The sequence below is a fragment of the Hylobates moloch genome, unplaced genomic scaffold (genome assembly GCF_009828535.3).
Source record: "Hylobates moloch isolate HMO894 unplaced genomic scaffold, HMol_V3 SCAFFOLD_19, whole genome shotgun sequence".
Classification (NCBI taxonomy): Eukaryota; Metazoa; Chordata; class Mammalia; order Primates; family Hylobatidae; genus Hylobates; species Hylobates moloch.
Window position 1 is genome coordinate 57,610,565 of NW_026652294.1, and position 24,372 is coordinate 57,634,936.

Sequence of the window (24,372 nt, forward strand, 5' to 3'; positions counted from 1 at the left end):
CTAATTCAGGACCCTAGAATAATAGCACAAATTCTAGAACTCCAGAAATTAATGGAATTTGTCTCCAGGCTATGAAAATATTCAAAATCTGGAAGCTCCAAGAATTACTGTACCCAGTGGGAAATCAGACAACACAGATTTGACTTCCCTTCCAAAGGTAACATTTTAGTTCCATGACCCTCACAAATCAAACTGCCACTTCCAGATTTTTCCTAGTTTTTTTTGTTTATTTTTTTCCTTTCTAAAATTGGGATGGTCTTGCTAAAATACAGGCACTGATTTTGCTCAGACTGACCTAACCAAGGAAGAATAAAATTAGCAAACCTATCAATGAAAGAATATCACGGTAATGAAGCTGATTCCTGAGCCATGACATGTTCAGTTCTAATCCATTTTTTCCTCACAGCCCTGAAAACTATATGTGTATTATTAAGGAGCATTTATTCAATAAGTTACATGGCATTGTTCTGGCTCCAGTTAAAAACAAAAGGCACTCAATCTCTGTCTTCAAGTTGCTTGTACTTTAATGGGGGTGGCAGCAATACAGAATCACAAAGGCTCAAATGTGTGCAAGGAAAAGAACACAAACTAAAAATAGGAACTAGAGCCAGTGATTTCAACAACACAGAATGATTATAAAAGATGCAGGGAGAAGATCTACTTGCAAGACAGATCCTGGGATAGAAACTGCACCCAGGTGTATTTCCTCTTTCTAGATCACACTCACTTGAAATGGATAGGAAAAGTAATCTGTGCTTATACTTTTGAAAGGGCCAAATGGGAGATTAAGATTTTCACAGAGCCACCCACGGTCAGAGACAGCGATTCTAAGAAACCACACAATGTGTATATTTATGTACCAATTATTGTAGCTAGCTGCTGGTCATCTCTATTGCAAAGATGGTTTAGCAGACGAAAATATTCACCCCTTCAGATTTATATTGCTTGATTCTACAGAGGCATGCTTAGGGTACACAAATTTACTTATAACAACATGGAGATAGAATGATAAAATTCAAGAAATGTGCTCACTTGCCTTTTTTTCCTCCTGTAATGAAGAAGCCAATGGCTGCTCCAATAAAACTGCTTTCAGGCAAATAGCTATAGTCAGTAGGAACTGTGGAGACAGAAAATGATCAAACTAACCAGTGAACCTGGCAGGACTAATGAAGGATAGATCATGCTGCCATATCAACCTAGAGACAAAGTGGAGATGTTTATACCATTAATCTCAGCACAATACTTTGTGGCTGCAACTAATTCTATTAGATTAAGTGACTGGCCTTGAAGTAATCACTTAAGCTATGGAAGCAAATCTAAAATGGTGGCAAACTTAGAAAAGTCTGGAAAAAAAAAATCACAGAGGATGAACACTTGAGTGAAGTGGTTTTAAAAAAAAAAATCCTTTCCACATTGTCACATCAATGAGCCCCAATCCAGTGACCTCCTCAGGGTTCAGCAAGGAGTCTGCTGAGCTTCAAGGCTGAGACCACTGTAGTAGGTGCCACTTCAGGACATGTGGAATCGAATATTTGAACCATAGAAATTCAACAACTAGTATTAACAGCACCAGCCCCTTACCTCAGGCAGAGACCTGTAAGTGACCAACATGTGCAAATAACCAGATGTGGTTGCTGAGATGGAATGGTGAAGCAGTGACATTTATGCTAGTTGAATCCTGAGTGTCTCCTAAATTCTTTTCCTTCCAGTTTCCCATAATTGTTTCATGAGATGGTTTTTACTGCAATAAATGACTCAATTGGAAAATTCCATCAGGAACAAGTAGCTGTACTTTTCCAGATACACAATCATTTTGTTCAGAAGAACCTGGGTATAAGATGATTCACTAGTACCTGATTTGAGTATATGTAGGCCAGACCAAGTACCCCATAGTATGGCAATTAAAAGCCTACATAAAAAAATAAAAGCCTGACATAAATATCCTATCTTACCAGGACACCGTGACATCCCTGCCGTTCAAAACTAGTATTATCCAGGGCTTCCGGTATAACTAAGTTTTCTTCTTTTTTCCATTTTAATACGGTAACTTTAGCTGTCTAAAGTTCACTACATTGCCAAGGCTGTGGACCAGTTGTCCTATTTCCATAGCTACAGAATGACTGAAAGAAAGGAAAATGGTAATTACAGAGGCCCACATTTACGTTAATGCCATCTGTAGACTACTTGTCAGTGGGTAAGTAAAACTAAGTTTTAATAAGGAATCATTGGTACCTAAACCTCTCTGGCCTGGGTCCAAGACAGCCAGTGGGTCAAAATTCTATAAAGAGCAAGGAGCAGATATATTAACAGTCATGCCTTCCCCAGAAAATCTCCAAGTACAAATGCACATTAAGCATGTGGGGACTGCAAATACTTTTTACTGCTTTTACCAAAAAGCTAGAAATAGAAAAGGCCTTGTCATATTAAGGCCTAGAATTTCAATTCCAAGGCTAAAAAGGTACACACCTTTAAATGTACTTACCCCATTATTTTTTCAAAATCAGAGGCCAGAAAACTCCAGCTATATATGAAGAGACTTTTAATGAAACATGAATACTATACAAACTACCATTACATCTAGTAAAATAAATCTGTTCCAAGCTTGAAGGACCTGGTTCCTAGTTTCTAGATTTGTCACCAAACTAACTCTATATGTAACTCATGTAATCTTTCCGAGCCATGAGTTCTTCATTTGTGAAATACAGGACACTGAATGTCTAAACTGTTCTCTAAGGGAGGCAGAGAGAAGGAGTAAAAAGAATATGAGCTTTGGAGGCCAAAAGATCTGAGTTCGAACCACATGTCCACCACTTACTGCCACATGACTCTGGGTAAGTCAGGAAGCCTTTCCATACACAATTTCCCTCTGATGTAAAATAGAGATGGTAATACCCATTACTTAGGGTTGTTGTGAAGATTAATGCTCTTAACAAAGTACAGAGCGCTGAGTCAGCAATCCCTCCCTTCCAGCTCCAGTATTTTATGACTTTAATCTTACCAGAGGCTCTACTTTGACTTGAGGATAGAGTAGATAGATGAAGATGTCCAAGAAGCCAGACTGCATTTGACTGGAGACCAATCACCCCAGAGACACTAATGACCTACAAATAAAAAGGCAACAGTTCAATGATGGGATAAGATCCAAGTTCTATTCAATAAAAGGTCACTCACAGAAAGTCACCAGTCATTTAGGAGGTGGTGGCTTGGCTGGCAATGAGCAGTCCTATGACAAGATGTAATATCATGTGTCTAGTACACTATACCTGGGTCATATAGATACTCAAGTGTCTGCTGAATGAATGAATGATTCAATCAATCATTTAATCATGGCAGAAAGTACTAGTGGTTTTCTCAGGTTTCACTGAGTGAGACTGGTCTCAAATAAATTTTCAAAAAATGGCAAAAGAACAAAATCCAGAAAGTAGAAAAGGGGTGACAGTTACTTAACATGAAAATTCCTCTAAAAATGGAAGGAGATACATTTTGTTCTCTTCTGTAAATTATGCTCTACTGCTGCTTTATCATTCATAAGGATTTTTAAAATAATAATTTTCATTTACAGATTTTTCTCCCACATTATGATAACTTAAATTGCAATAGAATTCTTTTTTGAGAATATTTCTATTCATACATGCAAAAAAGAGTTTTGTCTGTTCAGAGATTTTTGTTTGCTTTTAAAAGCCTGAATTACTAAAATGCCTTTATGTGGTAGGTATTATCATCAGCTACATTTTACAAGAACGAAAACAAGTATGCTAAATGAAAAGAATAAAATATAAAGTTCTATACACACTAAGAATACCAACTATGCAAACAAAAGAATACTTGAAAAGAAGTATGACGAAATATCACTAACAGTTGCTTCTGGTTTGAAGGACCATCGGTGATATTTTTTTCAGCTTCTTTCATTACGTGCTTTCAAATTTTATGCAACAAACATAATCATTTTTTTAAAAAAAAAATCTTAAAAGATAAAAACATTTCTTCGGAGATCAATATGTCTATTCTTTAGTCAAGGATAACAATTACAATGATATGCCCAAATACTTTTATCAGTGACATCTGAATTAGTGCCTCTTGACCTTTCTACCAAGATCTGCCATGCCCTTTGATCACCTTCTATTTTTCCTTATCTTTAGGGCCTGACATTCCTTGCAGAATCAGGCTTTAATTTTTAAGGAAAACCAATGCCAACTTAAGTTTACTAAAAAAATGCCAGCTTTCTTTTTTTCCCAGAGGTAGTGCATGTTTGTCAGTGAACACAGGTCCACACCTCACTCCCAAATGCCTCTTGAACTCAGTGGGAATAACCAGAGACTTTCCCATTTTCCAGGTAAAACATGTTGTATCATGTAATAGAAAAAAAGACAACAAAGGGGGATATGTTTTCCACCCAAGGATTTTAAATTCATTTTCTCACCTGAGTTAAGGTTCTGATGACTTCATTAAGTCTGCCTTGAAAATGAGAGGTCTGGATGGCTTCTGATTTCACCTGAAAGAATAAGAAGAAATACCCATCCCACCCACCCCCATAAAAAAGTAAAGAGTTATATTCCCAGTGCATGAGCTATCCATCTTCTAAGCTATAAAACAGTTTATCATTATGTCCTTCTATTTCAAATACATAAGCTATGAGCTCCTCAAAGGCAGGGCCCCATGCTTTATCTATCATTGATTTCCTGGTACCTGTTCACTGTGGCATGTAAGCAATCACTCAATCAACTTTTACTGCATAAAAACAGAGCTCCTTTAGAATTACTTATAAACTTACACATATATATGTCCACTGTGAAAATATTTTGAAGTTAAAGAACAATTACATAGACATATATCAGACATTACAGATGCAAAATGGAGTTTCTTGCAAATAACTTTTGAAATTTCTTATCCTTCAGTCATCTTTTCTCAGGCAGGGAAATTTGTGGAGAGCACCTAAGTTGGCCAGGTTTAATCTCTAAAAACCAAATTAAATAAAGAAGAAACCTCTATAGAAATAATCCTTGGTTAACTGCAATTATTCATACAGCAAGGCATTAAAAAGTCTGGTGTAACTATTACCATGAGCAGAAATCCTTCTGTTCTTAGCATACTAAGACACTGGGTATTCTCCTCCTGCTATGGCTATGAACACATTTAGATGTCTTCCCCCTCCATGGTTCCTTTCTTTACCTGCATTACATCCCCTTCAGAGCCTACCAAGGCCACCATGCCATGAAGAGCTGCCAGACAAAGCATTGTGGGAGTGCCCTGAAAACAAAGCATCAGAATATGAAAAGAGGGAATCAGTCCTTGGGTTAGATTCTATAAAACTTATTAGGACACAGAGAAATAAATGGTCGAATTGGTACTAAACTTATAGGGTCAACATAACCTGTATAACTGAACCAAAAATGGCAGCACACTAAAATAAAGTAACAGATTAAGGTTGTTAGATCATGGGTGGATTCTTGCTTTTTTATTTTTCAAAAAACAAAATGTTGTCTTAAAATTAAAACACAGACAAAATAGCCAGTTCAAAAAAATTATAATAATTGGCAGAATGCATTATTTATAAGGGATTTAAAAGTACATGATATCTTTCATTTAAAATTGCCTATTCTTTTACCATTAATGTATATATCTCAGCAACTCCTATAAATGATCCAATAAAGTAGTTCTTTTTCTATTATAAAAATATGAAATAGCATACAACAGGTGACCTCTACCTCTGTTAGAACAATTCTGATCCAGGCAGGGAGTAGTTTGCTGCCCAAGTCTTCAGCTTTTCCATGTCCACACACAGACAATCCATGAACTATGTTTCCTAAAGCCAGGGCAAAACCTGAAGTCTGATATAAATAAATAAAAATGGGGTGAGAAAAAGAAAAAAGAAAGACATAGCTTTAGAAAGTTTATAAATAGCAACATAAACACTTAGTGCTAACTTTCCTACTGACAAGTTATATCTGTCGTCTGAAAAATCAGAGACTTAGTGTTGTTTTTTTTTAATCTAGACTGGTTTGCATCATAAACTGCAGGGTCTAATTGCAAGGAATTCAGCTTCAGTGAGTAATTTATTTCAGGAAAGTAATACTGCACTATTGAGCAGCTTAGCTCAAACAATCCGAAGAGGTTAGGGTGAAAAAACCAAGGTAGACTACACAAGCTCAATCAACTCCTAAACAAAAGGAAAGCATCCCATAAGAAGCACAGTATATGAAAAATTCTACATTTCAATTTTTCAAAACTTACTCTGAATGTAAGCGAGCAGGTATATAACCATAAAACAGTAACAATAATATTACAAGCTTAAAACCAATGAATTCTGCAATAACCCATTATCATCAATATTAAGACACTGGAAAAACCTTTAAAAAATCCACATGGGGAAATTCTATAGCACGTGTAATCAGATCAAATGGTTTTTTCAGTTTTTTTTTATTGTATTAATGTACACTTAAAATTTATCATCTTTACTGTGAATACCAGTTCAGCGGCATTAAGTACACTCATACTGCTGTGCAATCAATACCACCATCCATCTCCAGAATCTTCACCTTGAAACACTGAAACACTTTACCCACTAAACAGTAACTCCCCATTCCTCCCTTCCTGTAGGCCTGAGCAACCAGCATTTACTTTCCATCTCTATGCTTTTGACTGCTCTACGCAGCTCATGTAAGTAAAAGCACACAGTGTTTGCTTTTTGTTATTTGTTTATTTCATTTAGCATAATGCCTTCAAGGTTCATCCATGTTCTAGTACATATCAGAACTTCATTCTTTTTTAAGGTTGAATAATATTTCATTTAAGGTGACTTAATTTAGTTTACAGGTACTTAAATTTTCTTATACATATTTGGTCATGAGTAGAGATTTTCTGAAGTTTAACTTTATCAGAGATGTCTATGTATTCATATCTTTACAAATTTTTGTTTCTAGCTTTACATAACTCTCATATTCCCTAGCCATATATTTTATGATCTTATAACTATAGAGCAATAGTCAGAGAGAGAGAAAAGCCTATCAATACTCTCTCAAAGAAAAAGAAATGTCTACAGAATGAGACAGGGGATAAGGAGAGAAAAAGACATCTGTGACTTTTGGCTACAGCTGTGAGAGAAGAAAATAGTTAGAAGTTCCTCAGTTCTAGACACGAAAAATATCCCATTATATTCTAATTCAGAGTAAGTCAAAAGCAGAACTTAGCAGCAGCATGAGACCCACAGAGAGAAATAATCAGGGCACACATTCCAACCTGCTGGCTATTCTCCACTAACAGTCGAAGCTTGTTCATAACATCCTCAGCCTCTGTAGCCTCAATAATTCCAGCACTGAACGCTGATGTACATACACAGCTAAGTGTGTAGGCAAGGACCTGAGAAGAAAATACAGCAGAAAAATGTGTTTTCAGGAGGAAAAATAAAAGAACTTGGTTTAGTTGACAAGATATTCTATCAAACTTCCCCCCACAGTAAGAATTGGATTCAAATACATTTACCATGGATTGGGAACTGTTTTGCTGCCTAACTTATATTGTAGTATTTCATAACACTGTCATGATGGGTATGATTATTCCTACTTTATAGATAAGAACTTTGAAGCTCAATTTCATGTAGCTAGCAAGTGACAAAGGAGGGATTCAAACCCAGGTCTTTAGACTCATAATAGTAAATTTCTTCACCACATTATGCCAGAGCACAGCACCTATCAACAGCAGAAGGAAACAGATTTTCATCACCAGTGGGTGCTACTAATTAATTGCCATGCATTTCCATCCAAGGCCAAACAGGAGAGGAAATTCAAAGAAGTGAAACACTGCTCCATTAAGATTCCCTAGGAAATGTAGTGGAGCATAACTGGAACAGGAATATGGATTCTGGAGTCAGATAAATTGTATAAAATAGGAATACTAATACCTGCTTCATAGCACTAGTGTGGGAACTTAATATGTTGATGAATGAATGAATCAATCAATCAATAAATTAAAATATGAGTAAAAAAGCATGGTGGGAATGGAGCCAAGATTTGGGAATATGTCCCAAATTGACCATTTACTAGCTAAGTAACTTTGGGCAAGTCACCCAATCTACCTGAGTCTCAATTTTTGCACATCAAATTTAATCAACCCCTCTCTGCTACCTCCTATTTTCGTGATAAAAAATACCTCCCTTATAAGAATGCTGTTAAGACAAAGTAGAAAATTCAGCTTCTAGCACTGGTTAATATGGCATGAAAAATGTAAGTGGTTTCTAAGGTAAAAGTTGAATAATAAAACATCAGAGGGGAGAAAAAAACTGCTTACTTAAGGCCTTATAAATCAAAACATTATAGATGCATCAGTTATAAAAACATTGCTTTCATTTATAATTAATTTGCTCCTAGGTTGCAAGATTTACTCTTTTGGCTTAAAAAAAATACGTACTTTTAAATCACACTTTACACAGCTTTAAAAATGGAAATGTAGTGCATGTCTTAGAACAAAACTTCACTCCTCTGTGCCCAAAGAAATTCACCAATTCAACAAGTCCTATTGCTGAAAGCGGAGGAGCTGAGCAGGGAAACACAGCAGCCATTATGTACTCATCAATAGCTCATGGGCAGGCTGGGATAAAATAGAATCTGTTCTAATGAGAGAGAGAATCAGGCCAGGCCACGAGGTCATACCCTGCTCCTCTCAAAGAAGAGTATAAGCGGTCCAGCTTCACCTGGGCAAAATAGAGACAGGCACGACACATGCCTGAAATGTTCCATCTAAAAACATGGTTAACACACACGAACTGGGTCACATGAACTCCAATTCTGCATATTTTTGCACCATAACAGAAAAAAAACTTTAAGTATGGTAAAGGGAATTTTCTCAATAATATTTTATGCTAGCTGACATTTTAAAAAATCGAATGCCTTTTGATCGGCAGTTTCTGAAGCTTATTCCTGGGCATTTTTGAAAGTTATATTTGGCTTGAGCACAATTCTAAAAATCTCTATTTAACCTTCTTCCAGAAATTGCAGCTCTTCTTAGAAAGTGCCTTCTAGTGATGCTGAGTTAGGTTTTATATTCACTAAAGGCTCTTATCTTATATGCCACATTTAGGTCTAAGTTGATTTAAACTGCCACACAATATGAAAACCTTATGATCTAATATTGGTTGTTTGCCATTCAGATTTTCTCTTTGAGGAAGAATTTAATTTATAGGGTTACCAAAATATGGTTAAGTCCAAAATAAGTGGCAAGAAGAAAACAAAAGAGAACAGAGGGGAAAAAAATGTAACCTCCCTCTCTTACCTCCTGAAATGTTCTGCTCTGGCTCCCACTGTCATCTAGGTATGCAGACAGCTTCCGAAGCGATGCTGCCACATGAACGCGGGACTGCATTTGGCTGCTGTGGCTCATGAGGGACAGAACAAGTCCAACTCCCAATATACAGCCCGTGCTTGGATGCCAAAAAAGATAAGGTGTTAGGATCATAAGAAATCCGCATAATTGCTCTTCACTTACCATAGGTGTTTATAGTGCTCTCAAACCTTGATGAGATGGCTGGATTCAAATTCTGCTGCCTAGTAGATGGTGTGCCCCATCATCCAAGACAACTACATGCACCTCTCCCCTCAAAACGAAAACCTGACATCAAAACAGGTATCTGTGGCCCATGCTAGTGCCGTATACCCTTTAGATAAAAACGAAAGCAGGAAATAGTTTGACTTAAACTTAATGGGTGAGAAGAGGAAAAGGCATAAACCAGCTCTATTTGTGCCCTTACAGAAATGCTGTAGTTTTCCCTGCAACACCCCTACCTGCGTGTTGAGTATACTGTGATCAACTGCATAAGGAGAGAAAAGACTAAAATTCAGGATGTGAGCTGAGGACATCTGACTCATAGCAAAGAAGATAAATGCAAGGCATGATTATGAGGTACTGCTAAGTGTTTCATGTTTCCTAGTCAACTTCAACAAGTGGAATTTCTTTCCTAAAGAAACTGTGTGTGCACAATGACATTAATCCTTCTCTCCCCTCTGATCTTGCAGAATACCACTGGGTCAGAAGAGAAAATGGACAAATGACAGGCTTGTCAAAAGTTACCCCATGTGACAATTCAATTGAAATCTAGGGCTTTGTGCCCTCAATTCTCCTGAATGAATACATATCCATTTAAAGAAAATAATTGTTCTCTCAGAAAACTTCAAGATAGTATGGTAAGATAATGCAGCTTGTGGTAATGCTTTACTTTAAAGAAAAAAAGCTTTTGTCATTGTTTTTAAATGGAGAAAATGCAATATTTTTTCAGAAATCACCCTTACTCTGGCTTGCCTTGCCTCTCATCATGATATCTGCTGCCGAAGAAGACATTCCAGGGCATTTCTCCAATAATGTATCTCAATGCCCACACGTTACATCATTTTGCTCTTAAACAGCATCTATCCCCTTGGTCAGTGTCAAGAACATTTGCGTAATTTTATGAACATGTTAGTTACTTCCCCCAACGTGCAAATGGAGCATCCACACCTAAAAGAAGACACCCAGAAGGATAGACAGGCTACAGGATTTGCTCAAGGTCACACAGAGAGCATCCAGCAGAGCACGGCCAATACAAGGGGATTTTTTTTTTTATTCCTAGCCTTCTGTCCCATCTGCCAAACCCAAAGCCCCTCTCAGTGCCCTGCATGGTGCCATGATGGAATACGTATGAGAAGGCACCACATCTCAAGTGTGTTTTTCTAGTTTCTGTTGCATAACAATCAGCCATTCAAAAATACTTCGTAAAGAAGCTACTACAGTAATAATCCATCATTAGGCAGAACTGCTGTTACAGCTTCGTAAACTTAACAAGCTCAACTGGCATAATGCATTTTCAACCAGTTAAATCAACATCTAAGATCTCAATACAACATGCTTTTGAGACTAATCACATTTACGGAGGAGGAAAGGCTACTCTTGATTAATATGAATGTAAAGCCTTTGCTATTATTTAGAATCTACAGGGAAGTTTTTTGGCTATCTTTGGATATTGATGCATATAACAATTTGACAGAATTAGACCAAAGATATAATTAGACAAAATTTGATTAATACTTAGACAAATTTGACTCTTGTTCCCTCTTTAACTATTTAACTGCTACTTATGGTTAAGATTTCAAATGTTACTTCCTCAGAGACATCATCCCTCACCCAGCAGAGAGCCTCTTTAATACTCTCCCACAGCACCCTGTGCTAATTTACTTCATACAATTTTAATTATAAACTCTGATGAAAATTATTTGGGGGATTGTTTGATTATTGTCTCTTCCCTGGCCTGACAGCTCCACGAGGATGGGTATACCTTTTCTGTTTTTTCCCTATCACAGTATCTGCTGCACCTACTATACTGCTTGGCGTATACAGGCACTCAACCAGTATTTATTGAAAGCTGAAGAACTAACCAAATGAAGAATTTTAAGAGTCTAGAGTAGCGAAAAGATCTACAGAAGAAGAAGAAAAAAGCAAGACTTGATTCTTATGTTTAGTAGGAGGCAAATTTTATGAGTAGTAAAATTCACTGAACATATCATGCAAGATTCAACCAAGAAAATTCAGTTTCTGTTTCTTGCCAGACTAATTTCAGAAAGAGGAATATTGGGCTTATCTGGAAAACAAATTTCTCTCAAAGCTCATTCCAATAGGGTTTATCTTTCTGAATAAACAAGGAAGTATGTAAGTCTTGCTTTTCAGGCTATCCTGGGCACACAAAAATCTCTGTCCCCTAGATTGAAGCCCCTCTTTTATCATCTCAGGAGATAGATGTATTAAGGCTTTGAAAAACATATCTGTTTCTAGTTCACATTTACCTAAAATTTATCATAGCAATTATTACTATAACCTAAGGAAGGTTATAATTCACTAGCGATTCTATTCATTGCTACAATGGCAGTTAACTGACTGGTGAAACAGATGAATATATAACAGTGTATGTATATACATGTTACGGCATATACATCTATTGCCCCTCTGAATAGGTCCCCTCTCATTCATCTCAATTTTCCAGTATGCACCAATAACGTAGTCCTAAAACTTTATTCCTGATTTCCCTCTGATTTCTAAATCTTCTATATTTTAATGTATTTATTTTTGTCCTAAGTCTTAAAATGTTCCCCCAGGTGCTTAGTTCAGCAATTCCACATATTCACCTCATTCTAGCTTCTCTTTGATATGTCTGCCAGCTTTGAACCAAGAATAGCTTGGGCAGAGGCAGCTTTTATATCTTTCTGTCCACTGAAAGCAAAAAGGAGTTAAGTGTTGGTGTCTCCAACAGAGGAAATAAAAACAAATTATAATATTGGGTATAAAACTGAACTTTGGAATTGATAACATAAATGTTCTATAAGAGTGCTAACAAATGATAAAGAGAATTTGAGTTTTTAAATTCACTATTATGTCATTACTTATTTGAGTCTATTATCAGAGTATATTAAAATATCACCAGCAAAAGAAATCCTGAAACTTAAAAGCTAAGCAATTCTGATATTTATGTTGCTGTATCAACTCAGACATAATTATATATATTTTTTAAATTAATCAGAGATGAATCTTCAATTCCCGAGTTTACCGTAGGCAATCCTGCAGATTAAGCACTAGGCCATCTAATAATTAGTTCTAATAACAGTTAACATTTGTATAGTGCTTTGCCCTTTACAAAGCACTACACAAATGTTATCGCATTTGTAAAAGCTCAGTAGTAATTAACCAGAGCTTGGGTCGTTGATGACTGCGTGACTACAGTTAGGGCTGTGAGGATCACAATGGCACAACGAGCTACCACTAGATGGCAGTAAAATCTTCGTGATAGGCTCACCAACACCAGCCAGCCCAAGTGTGCGGTTCTTTCAGCAGGGAGATGTCCACTAAAAATTGGGAAGCACGGTGAATTTGCTCTGGGTGAATTCTATCATTTGAGCGAGTACACTCCCACATCTATTAACTACTTTCTAGTAAGACTTCCACTGTTTCACTTGAGGGAAGCTTGCCTTAGACTCCTGCAATCTCATTAGATAAGGGAATACTTTAAATCATGAGTCAGGCTTTCAGGTCTGGGTCTAGTTAAAAAGCAGAAGAAAGAATTAAAAAATTAAAAAAAAAAGTGTGGGTGACACTTGCATGTCAGAAAAAAAAATAAATACACATTATACGGTCCAGCATCAAATTGCTTTCCTTCTATTGAAATGTGTTATCCATACTGTGTTATGTAAGAAAAAAAAATGGCTTTGAAGTCAGATGTCCCAGGTTTCTCTCTTGGCTCTGTCACTTATTAAGCATATGATCTTGAACAAGCCTCCTATCTGAGACTCACATTCTTTATCTGTAAACCAAAGTGATGATGATTCCTACTTCAGTATCATGTTTAGGTTGTGACATGGATGTAATTCCATGAGAAACAGATGTGAAAATGCCTAGCTCAGTATGCAGCTGCTCAGTAAGTATCAGTTGAACCTGAAGCCAAAAAGAGAACTATGCTGGGTGCAGTGGCTCACATCTGTAATCCCATTACTTTGGGAGGCCAAGGTTGGGAGGATTACTCGAGGCCAGGAGTTCAATACTAGCCTGGGCAACACAGTAAGACCCTGTCTCTACAAAAAATAAAAAAATTAATCAGGCATGGTTGCATATGCCTGTAGTACCAGCTACTTGAGGCTGAGGCAGGAGGATCACTTGAGCCCAGAAGGTCGAACTTGAGTAAGCCATGATTGTATCACTGCACTCCAGCCTGAGCAACAGAGTGATATCCTATCTCAAAAAAAAAAAAAAAAAGGGACAACTGCACAAGGACTAACACCTAGAGGGCATTAGTAATGATGAAGCACTAAACTTCATTAACTGTAGGACTAAAAGTTTGGAGAGGATGGAAGAAGGGCTTCTTGAAGGGCCTGAGCTTTTAATTGGGCTCTAATAGACAGGCAAGTTTCCACTAACTGGACAGGAAGTCCAGGCCTACCCATCTCTCTCTCAATATAGTTGTTCATTAAGAAGGACAGAAAACCAAACACCGCATGCTCTCACTCATAGGTGGGAATTGAACAATGAGAACACTTGGACACAGGGTGGGGAACATCACACACTGGGGCCTGTCGTGGGGTGGAAGGAGGGGGGAGGGATAGCATTAGGAGATACACCTAATGTAAATGACGAGTTAATGGGTGCAGCACACCAACATGGCACATGTATACATATGTAACAAACCTGCACGTTGTGCACATGTAGCCTAGAACTTGAAGTATAACTTAAAAAAAGAAAGAAAAAAAATAAAATAAATTAAAAAATAAAAAATAAAAACAAAAAAATAAAAGAAGGTAAGAATCAAGAAAGAAGGTAAGAATGAAGAAATAAGAAAACTTATTAATAACAAAAATAAATTTTAAAGTTAAATATGCTTAGACATACGAAGTTTTTAAGCACCTCAGTATCTGTATGGTAGGTAATTCATCCGCATGGTACTCCTCACATTTAAACAACCTTCCTGAAAACTGATGGAGACAATGCCTGAAAGTCACTCCTGACTGTGCCACTGGCTGAAGTTGGCGGCATCTTAATCTCAAATTTTTTCCCAGTTTTATAACATCTTGAGCTACAGTTATAATGAACATCTTTGGGTGGTATGAGGAGGCAGGAGGGATGGAAAGAGACATGAAAATATCTTATTCCTAGGTTGTAAAAGGCAATATAAATGCATGGATTAGGTTCAAAATCTCAACTCTTCATTGGATTCAAATAACAGCTAAATTTCCCTGTTTTTCTCATTAATCATTTTCTATTTTCAAGATACTTCAACCATGCCATCAAACTCTTTCTTTACTCATATTCAAACCACACTCTTTTTTTTGTTTGTTTTGAGATGGAGTCTCACTCTGTCGCCCAGGCTGCAGTGCAGTGGCGGGATCTCGGCTCACTGCAAGCTCCACCTCCCGGGTTCACACCATACTCCTGCCTCAGCCTCCCAAGTAGCTGGGAGTACAGGCGCCTGCAACCCCACCTGGCTAATTTTTTTTTGTATTTTTTTTTCAATTTTTAATTTAATTTTTATTAAGGTAAAATATACATTTAAAATGTACCATCTTTATAATTCTTCAGGGTACAGTTCAGTGGTAATAATACATTTATATTCTTTTTAAAAAGTAAATCAACAAAATGACTGAGAAAAATATTTGTAATAAATATGGTAGTTCATATACATAATATATAGTTCATATACATAATATATAATGAATTCTTAAAAATTGGTAAGATAATCTTTTTTTAAAATATATCTACAATCTTTCTTATCTTTTTTTTATTATACTTTAAGTTCTAGGGTATATGCACACAATGTGCAGGTTTGTTACATATGTATACAGGTGCCATGTTGGTGTGCTGCACCCATTAACTAGTCATTTAGCATTAGGTATATCTCCTAATACTATCCCTCCCCCCTCCCTCCACCCCACAACAGGCCCCAGTGTGTGATGTTCCCCTTCCTGTGTCCATGTGTTCTCATTGTTCAATTCCCACCTATGAGTGAGAACATGCGGTGTTTGGTTTTTTGTCCTTGCGACAGTTTGCTGAGAATGATGGTTTCCAGCTTCATCCATGTCCCTACAAAGGACATGAACTCATCATTTTTTATGGCTGCATAGTATTCCATGGTGTATACGTGCCACATTTTTTTAATCCAGTCTATCGTTGTTAGACATATGGCTTGGTTCCAAGTCTTTGCTATTGTGAATAGTGCCACAATAAACATACGTGTGCATGTGTCTTTATAGCAGCATGATTTATAAACCTTTGGGTATATACTCAGTAATGGGATGGCTGGGTCAAATGGTATTTCTAGTTCTAGATCCCTGAGGAATCGCCACACTGACTTCCACAATGGTTGAACTAGTTTACAGTCCCACCAACAGTGTAAAAGTGTTCCTATTTCTCCACATCCTCTCCAGCACCTGTTGTTTCCTGACTTTTTAATGATTGCCATTCTAACTAGTGTGAGATGGTATCTTATTGTGGTTTTGATTTGCATTTCTCTGTTGGCCAGTGGTGATGAGCATTTTTGCATGTGTCTTTTGGCTGCATAAATGTCTTCTTTTGAGAAGTGTCTGTTCATGTTCTTTGCCCACTTGTTGATGGGGTTGTTTGTTTTTTTCTTGTAAATTTGTTTGATTTCATTGTAGTTTCTGGATATTAGCCCTTTGTCAGATGAGTAGGTTGTGAAAATCTTCTCCCATTCTGTAGGTTGCCTGTTCACTCTGATGGTAGTTTCTTTTGCTGTGCAGAAGCTCTTTAGTTTAATTAGATCCCATTTGTCAATTTTGGCTTTTGTTGCCATTGCTTTTGGTGTTTTAGACATGAAGTCCTTGCCCATGTCTATGTCCTGAATGGTATTGCCTAGGTTTTCTTCTAGGGTTTTTATGGTTTCAGGTCTAACATTTAAGTCTTTAATCCATCTTGAATTAAGTTTTGTAAAAGGTGTAAGGAAGGGATCCAGTTTCAGCTTTCTACATATGGCTAGCCAGTTTTCCCAGCACCATTTATTAAATAGGGAATCGTTTCCCCATTTCTTGTTTTTGCCAGGTTTGTCAAAGATCATATGGTTGTAGATATGCAGCATTATTTCTGAGGGCTCTGTTCTGTTCCATTGGTCTGTATCTCTGTTTTGGTACCAGTACCATGCTGTTTTGGTTACTGTAGCCTTGTAGTATAGTTTGAAGTCAGGTAGCGTGATGCCTCCAGCTTTGTTCTTTTGGCTTAGGATTGACTTGGCAATGCGGGCTCTTTTTTGGTTCCATATGAACTTTAATGTAGTTTTTTCCAATTCTGTGAAGAAAGTCATTGGTAGCTTGATGGGGATGGCATTGAATCTATAAATTACCTTGGGCAGTATGGCCATTTTCACGATATTGATTCTTCCTACCCATGAGCATGGAATGTTCTTTCATTTGTTTGTATCCTCTTTTATTTCACTGAGCAGTGGTTTGTAGTTCTCCTTGAAGAGGTCCTTCCCGTCCCTTGTAAGTTGGATTCCTAGGTATTTTATTCTCCTTGAAGCAATTGTGAATGGGAGTTCACTAATGATTTGGCTGTCTGTTATTTGTGTATAAGAATGCTTGTGATTTTTGCACATTGATTTTGTATCCTGAGACTTTGCTGAAGTTGCTAAGCAGCTTAAGGAGATTTTGGGCTGAGATGATGGGGTTTTCTAGATATACAATCATGTCATCTACAAACAGGGACAATTTGACTTCCTCTTTTCCTAATAGAATACCCTTTATTTCCTTCTCCTGCCTGATTGCCCTGGCCAGAACTTCCAACACTATGTTGAATAGGAGTGGTGAGAGAGGGCATCCCTGTTTTTTTTTTTTGTATTTTTAGTAGAGACGGGGTTTCACTGTGTTAGCCAGGATGGTCTTGATCTCCTGACCTCGTGATCCACCTGCCTCGGCCTCCCAAAGTGCTGGGATTACAGACGTAAGCCACCGCACCGGGCCTCAAACCACACTCTTAAGAAGTCACTTGACCCCAAAAGTGTTTCTTGAGAAACCAGGTGAGTGGCACTAGTTCCTCTCCAATCTTAGCCTGCATCTGAAAGAAGATCCCATAACTACCACCTATTAAATGGACATTTTACTTTATTTATTCCTGATGAAACCCTTTACACAAGCAGCTACCACTACCATATCATTTACCCTTTTGTTAGTCTGAAACTAACAGGACAGAAGGTATGAATGTAGCTGTAAATCATAAGTTCCTAAAGGCCAGAAATGTAAACACTGATTTAATGCATATTTGAGCAGTGCCCATAATATCAAATGGTAAATGAGTCAATAAACTGGAATTTAGTGCTTATAATCTGTTAATTCCTAGTAACAATGAACCCCAGAGGATTCATGCCTGAGGTTCCAAAACACGTGGAAGTCCAAAAAACTATGATGTAGCTCCCTCAAAAATGTCAGTATTTCCGAAAGCCTAACAAAACCATATATTCACCTACACAAGTCACATAGACTAACCGAAACATTAAATATCTCATTAAATGAGCGTGTTTAACTCTTTTTTGAGCATTCGTTTTTTGATTATTTTTCATTTTTATCTTTCATTACTGAAATGAGAAAATAAATTTTAAAGCATTTAGTTTAATAGACAAAACTCCTTAAAAACCATGGGGTTAGCATGGGGAAGGGAAAGGTTCTTAATGCTAAGCAGGTTGGTAATCCCTGATATAACCTGTTTGCTTCCATTTCTACTTCTTAGCCATGTGATTTCACAGGGAAACATAAATCATTAGTCAAAGGCCCGCTTAGCCCAATCAAATTCAAATGGCCTCAACAAATCTTTAAAAAGATTAAGTCGGCTGGGCAGGGTGGCTCACGCCTGTAATTCCAGCACTTTGGGAGGCAGAGGCAGGTGGATCACATGAGGTCAGGAGTTTGAGACCAGCCTGACCAGTTGGTGAAACCCCATCTCTACTAAAAATACAAAATTAGCTGGGCGTGGTGATGTATGCTTGTAATGCCAGCAATTTGGGAGGCTGAGGCAGAAGAATCACTTGAACTTGGGAGGCGGAGGTTGCAGTGAGCCAAGATTCCACCATTGCACTCCAGCCTAGGCAACAAGAGTGAGATTATGTCTAAATAAATACATAAATAAAAATAAATACTTAAAAAAAGAATAAGTCATGCATCCATGTCCCCATACATGTGCATTGTATGATAAACATAAGTCAAAACTAAGGTCTTAGTAGTATAAGGTGTAAGCTGCAAGATGACAGTTGTTGCTTTGAATTTAAATAATTTGTCTATTGCTGAAACATGGTTTTCAGAACAAGGAAGCTTTAATAATAAGTTTTTTGATTAATTATTACTGAAAACTCTCTGCAAAGGAATTCAAAATCACATTCTACAAATATTTCTCCATATGAATTTTAGGATTCTTTTATCTAGTTCTGTGAAGAATGATGGTAGTATTTTGATGAGAACTGCACTGAATGGGTAGATTGCTTTTGACTATGGTAATTATCACAATATTGATTCTACCCATCTATGAGCATGGGATGTGTTTCCATTTGTGTCATCTATGATTTATTTCAGCAGTGTTTTGTAGTTTTCCTTGCAGAGGTCTTTCACCTCCTTGGTTAGGTATATTCCTAAGTATCTTATTATTTTTTTTTTTGCAGCTACTGTAAAAAAAAGGGGTGGGATTCTTGATTTGATCCTTAGCTTGGTCACTGTTGGTATATAGAAGAGCTACTGATTTGTGTACATTAATTTTGTGTCCAGAAACTTTGCTGAATTCTGTTATCAATTCTGGGAGCTTTCTGAAGGAGTCCACATAGCCAAAGCAAGACTAGGCAAAAAGAACAAATCTGGAGGCATCACATTACCTGATTTCAAACTATACTATAACGCCACATTCACCAAAACAGCATGGTACTGGTATAAAACTAGGCACATAGAACAATGGAACAGAATAGATAACGCAGAAATAAACCCAAATACAGCCAACTGATCTTCAACAAATCAAAAAAAACAGGAATGGGGAAAGGACACCCTACTCAACAAATGGTGCTGGGGTAACTGGTAAGCTACATGTAAGCTTAATTGGCAAGCTACATGTAAGAGAATAAAACTGTACAGAAGGATCCTTAGCTCTCACCTTATCCAAAAATCAACTCAAGATGGATCAAGGACTTAAATCTAAGACCTAAAACTATAAAAATTCTAAAAATAACACTGGAAAAACCCTTCTAGACATTGGCTTAGACAAGGATTTCATGATGAAGAACCAAAAAGCAAATGCAATTAAAAACAACGATAAATAGCTTGGACTTAATTAAACAAAAGAGCTTTTGCATGGCAAAAGGAATAGTCAGCAGAGTAAACAGACAACCCACAGAGTGGGAGAAAATCTTCACAATCTATAGACAACTGACAAAGGACTAATATCCAGAATCTACAACAAACCCAAACAAATTAGCAAGACAAAAACAAACAATCCCACCAAAAGTGGGCTAAGGACATGAATAGACAATTCTCAAAAGAAGATATACAAATGGCCAACAAATGTATAAAAAAATGCTCAACATCACTAATGATCAGGGAAATGCAAATCAAAACCACAATGCAATACCACCTCACTCCAGCAAGAATGGCCATAATAAAAAGATAATAGATGTTGGTGTGGACGCGGTGAACACAGAACACTTCTACACTGCTGGTGGGAGTGTAAACTAGTACAATCGCTATGGAAAACAGTGTGGAGATTCCTTAAAGAACTAAAAGTAGAACTACCATTTGATCCAGCAATCCCACTACTGGGTATGTACCCACAGGAAAAGAAGTCATTATACAAAAAAGTACTTTCACATGCATGTTTATAGCAGTACAATTCACAATTGCAAAAACGTGGAACCAACTCAAATACCCATCAATCAATGAGTGGATAAAGAAACTGTGATACACACACACACACACACACACACACACACACACACACGATGGAATACTACTCAGCCATAAAAAGGAATGAACTAATGGCATTCACAGCAATCTGGATGAGACTGGAGACTATTATTCTAAGTGAAGAAACTCAGGAATGGAAAAACCAAACGTCGTATGTTCTCACTCATAAGTGGGAGCTAAGCTATGAGGATACAAAGGCTTCTTAGAATCACACAATGGACTTTGGGGATTCAGGGAGAAAGCGTGGGAAGAGGATGAGGGATAAAAGACGACAAATTGTGTGCAGTGTATACTGCTTCGGTGATGGGGGCACCAAAATCTCACAAATTACCACTAAAGAACTTACTCATGTAACCAAACACCACCTGTTCCCCAATAACCTATGGAAATAAAAAATAAAAATAAAAAATATTTCTCCATAGCATGCAAGACTTATGGCAGTGTAGGAAGCAATGTCTAAGTACCTGTGAGAGTGGAAATAGGAACAACATACTTGTATTCAAGACGAGTGTCAAAGCAGCAATTTTCCAGGGCATCCAACGACTTCATCAGAAGAAGGTTCATCTCTTGGCCAGATATATCACTGGTTAAAGATCAAGGGGAAACAATGAATTATTTAAAATTAGTCAACTATCCAAAATACTTAATACAATATTATACTCTCAATATTTTACTGGAAATACCAGCATTTCTCTTTAAAAAAAAAGTAACAATATTGATGAGTTGCATATGCTTATTTGGTAGTTACAGAAACTAAGTCTGACAAATTATTCAGTAATTGGGTTTCTGAGCAGTATAATCACTTGCAAACCAATAAACACAAAATCTCCTATTTTTGATTTTTCTCAGCCTGTTCAAATTTTAAGCCATTGAAAAATAAAAAATAAACTCGGAATTCCAAATATATATTTCTAAGGATGCTTAAGTGATTTTCTTCCGAATACTTAACCTATTAAGCTGACATTATCAATAATCATTCCAAATCTGTTTCTTGCAAAGACTGTCACTTCTGATTTCATGTCTCAATTGTAGAGGTTATAAATTCTATTCCTTTACTTACATTTTTTTTAAGGGGAGAAAATCCTAGACCTATATTTGTTTGCATTTATACAGCAATTGATGATTTTATAAATGCCTAGATGAGAAGTATGACTTGCATAGTAAAATAAAACTTAAAAGGTTCTATGGTTGTCCCTTCAGGCAGATTTGTGGGCTTCATTACTGACATTTTAGTAGCTAGAAGTTCCTACATCTTAACTCTCATATTGCTACTTCAGATCATGCTAAGTGGAATGTAACTCCAGGAATGACAACCAGGCAGAGAGCACTTTTTTAAACACTTTCCCAAACCAAGACTATAGCAGTTTTGCCCAAGGTGAAGGAATTTTTGCAATGAAAAACAAACGCCCACATGCACACCCCTCACATCACACACACAGACTTAATAACTTTAACTAAATAAATCCTATAAAAGTTGTCCTTTGGAGTAAAATATACTCAAATATCCTAAACAAATGCTAAAGAGATCATACTTGTATTTTCTGGGGGTTATGACAGAAGCAAGAAGCTGTAGAATAACATTCAGGAGTCTTCTGAATAAATTCTAGATTGGAACTTAAATTCAGGTGACTTTTTCATAAGCCTTAGCAAAAAATGAAATGATTTTCATAATTCTCCCTTTTTTTTTTTTTTTTTTTTTTGAGACAGTCTTGCTTTCTCACCCAGGCTGGAGTGCAGTGGCACAACGTCAGCTCACTGCAACCTCAGCCTCCTGGGCTTAAGCAATTCTCATGCCTCAGCTTCCCAAGTAGCTGGGACTACAGGCATCTGCCACCATGCCTGGCTGGTCTCAAACTCCTGGGCTTACATGATCTGCCCGCCTCAGCCTCCCAAAGTGCTGCAATTACAGATGTGATTCATAATTCTCTTCTACATGGTGATTTCTTAGTCTCTGGAAAACAACATATTGTCCTAATTCTGTTCCCATTAAAGGACCACACTGGGACACATTTGATGTCACTGACCAGTCAAAATCAACAGCTCTCAAAACACTTGCTTTTAGAAAAAAATTTAAACTTTCTCCAAAGATGAAATTATCTGTTAGCATTGTTACTACCTGGTAAAAAATTTATTAGTAACAAAAGGCAAATATTTGAGATTCCTCAATTCCAACAAATTGGGAAGGAGGGAGCCATGAATAGTTATATTAGTATTATTATATTATATTATATTATATTATATTATATTATATTATATTAGTAATGGTATTACTAAGACACAGGCCCTAAGTAGAAGGAGGATGCTATCAAACACAGGAACGTTAAGGCAAAGTTAAAATTTGTAGTTATTCTGTGGGTGCTCAGCTAAGGAAGGAGCTTCCTGATGTCTTTGCCCAGGGTTTCCTTCAGGTGTGAATTCAAGTCAGACAGACAGGAGTGGAAGACAACCTGGGAAGCAGGGTCAAGTGTTCTGGGGGAATCATCATAGGTTTCTCCAGCATGATTAAGTTAACCACAAATGCAAGCTTGTCAGCCTAAAAGCAGCAGCATCTCCTCCTAAGTTAGTGAAGAAAGGAGTCAGAGCCAGAATAGGATGAAATGAGTTGCCTAGAATTAAACTGCCACAGCTCATTTTTAGTTGCAAAACATGTTGCTTGAAAAGATACCAAAGAAAGAGCATGAACACAGATGGTGAAGAGACTGTCATTTGTAGCATAGTAGCAAAGGGAAAAAAAAATCACTTTTAAGTTTTAAGTCTTTAAAAATACTTTGTGTTCTGTCACACACACAAGATATGTAACAGTCAAATCACATGCAAAGGGCAGTTTTTTATTCATCTCCAGAACAAGACCTATATTTATTAGTGATGGTGAACAGGACAAAATGAGTATTCTGGCCATATTACACTTATGGTCTCAAAGACTAAGAGAATAATCCCAATCATCTGACAGATGTTTCTAAGCTGAAAATGATCATCTGAAATACGGTATTCCCCCAAATCAATAGCAATTCACATAAAAGTTTCACATAATCGTGTTTGTGAAGAATTTAATCAATGGTCTCAAACTGAAATAAATATAGCATAGTGTCATCCAGTTTATCCACACCAACACCAGTTCTTGCCTTTGGACAGCTATTTTCTGCCAACCAGGATTTTAAAAGAATCTAATATCACAACAGAATGCTTCTCCCTACTATCATATTTCCAAAGTAGGAAAACAGGGCTAAATGCCAAGTCATTGACATCAAAATATTCATGATAAGCAAATATTCATGTTCTATCCCACTACAATCAATGTAGATATATAAAATTCTAAGAATTGCTAGAAAATAAAGAATAAGCAGTATGAACAACAAAACTAAAGCAGACTTATGCACTAAAGAAACCTTTCCGATTTAGTGGAATTTTCCACCTGAGTCTATTCCATTAGCTCCATTCAGGGTTAAAGTTAGCAGTCCAAAAATGAGCAATCAAAGTGAACAAAGCACAGAGTATAATATGCACAGATTAAGACTCCTTAAGGATTATAAAAATGTGGCCAGGGCACAGGAAAAAAAGCAATATTTAAAGCCGGGTACATGTAGTTCTCAGGTGATTCAGTGATTCCCAACACCCCTTAGGCACTAGAGATATGCCAATCCTCTCCTCTCATTTTACAGTGATATCAGCAAAAGATTGTCAGTTATTTTCATCCCATATAAACCAGAAAAAAGAAGCTTTTTACTTACAGCACCATAACTTGACTTTTCTCATGTCCACCACAGGTAGGTAGGTACCTGGGGCTTTCATCTAAGCATGAAATGATTTTCAAGTAACCAATCACTTTAATACTAGCAACCCTTAAAATACATTAATACCTACATGATGGTATTTTAGATAGATAAATTTACTCATAAAGAAGAATAAAGGATGAACTTGCCCATCTCAGAAAGTTTAG

At 36.9% G+C, this 24,372-nt stretch overlaps 1 protein-coding gene across 8 annotated transcripts in view; it reads right to left on the bottom strand.

The window, feature by feature from the left end:
- The window catches only part of FOCAD (focadhesin), a 324,194-nt gene that overhangs the window by 51,856 nt on the left and 247,966 nt on the right, over positions 1-24,372 (bottom strand). For all 8 annotated transcript variants that reach the window (XM_032139268.2, XM_032139267.2, XM_032139266.2 and 5 more), the window contains 8 exons: positions 20,929-21,018; positions 9,265-9,412; positions 7,237-7,356; positions 5,706-5,828; positions 5,170-5,247; positions 4,421-4,492; positions 2,999-3,101; positions 1,037-1,117 (listed from right to left, as the gene is read on the bottom strand). In XM_032139268.2, coding sequence (XP_031995159.1) covers positions 1,037-1,117; positions 2,999-3,101; positions 4,421-4,492; positions 5,170-5,247; positions 5,706-5,828; positions 7,237-7,356; positions 9,265-9,412; positions 20,929-21,018 — 815 coding nt within the window. The remainder of the gene's footprint in view (positions 1-1,036; positions 1,118-2,998; positions 3,102-4,420; positions 4,493-5,169; positions 5,248-5,705; positions 5,829-7,236; positions 7,357-9,264; positions 9,413-20,928; positions 21,019-24,372) is intronic.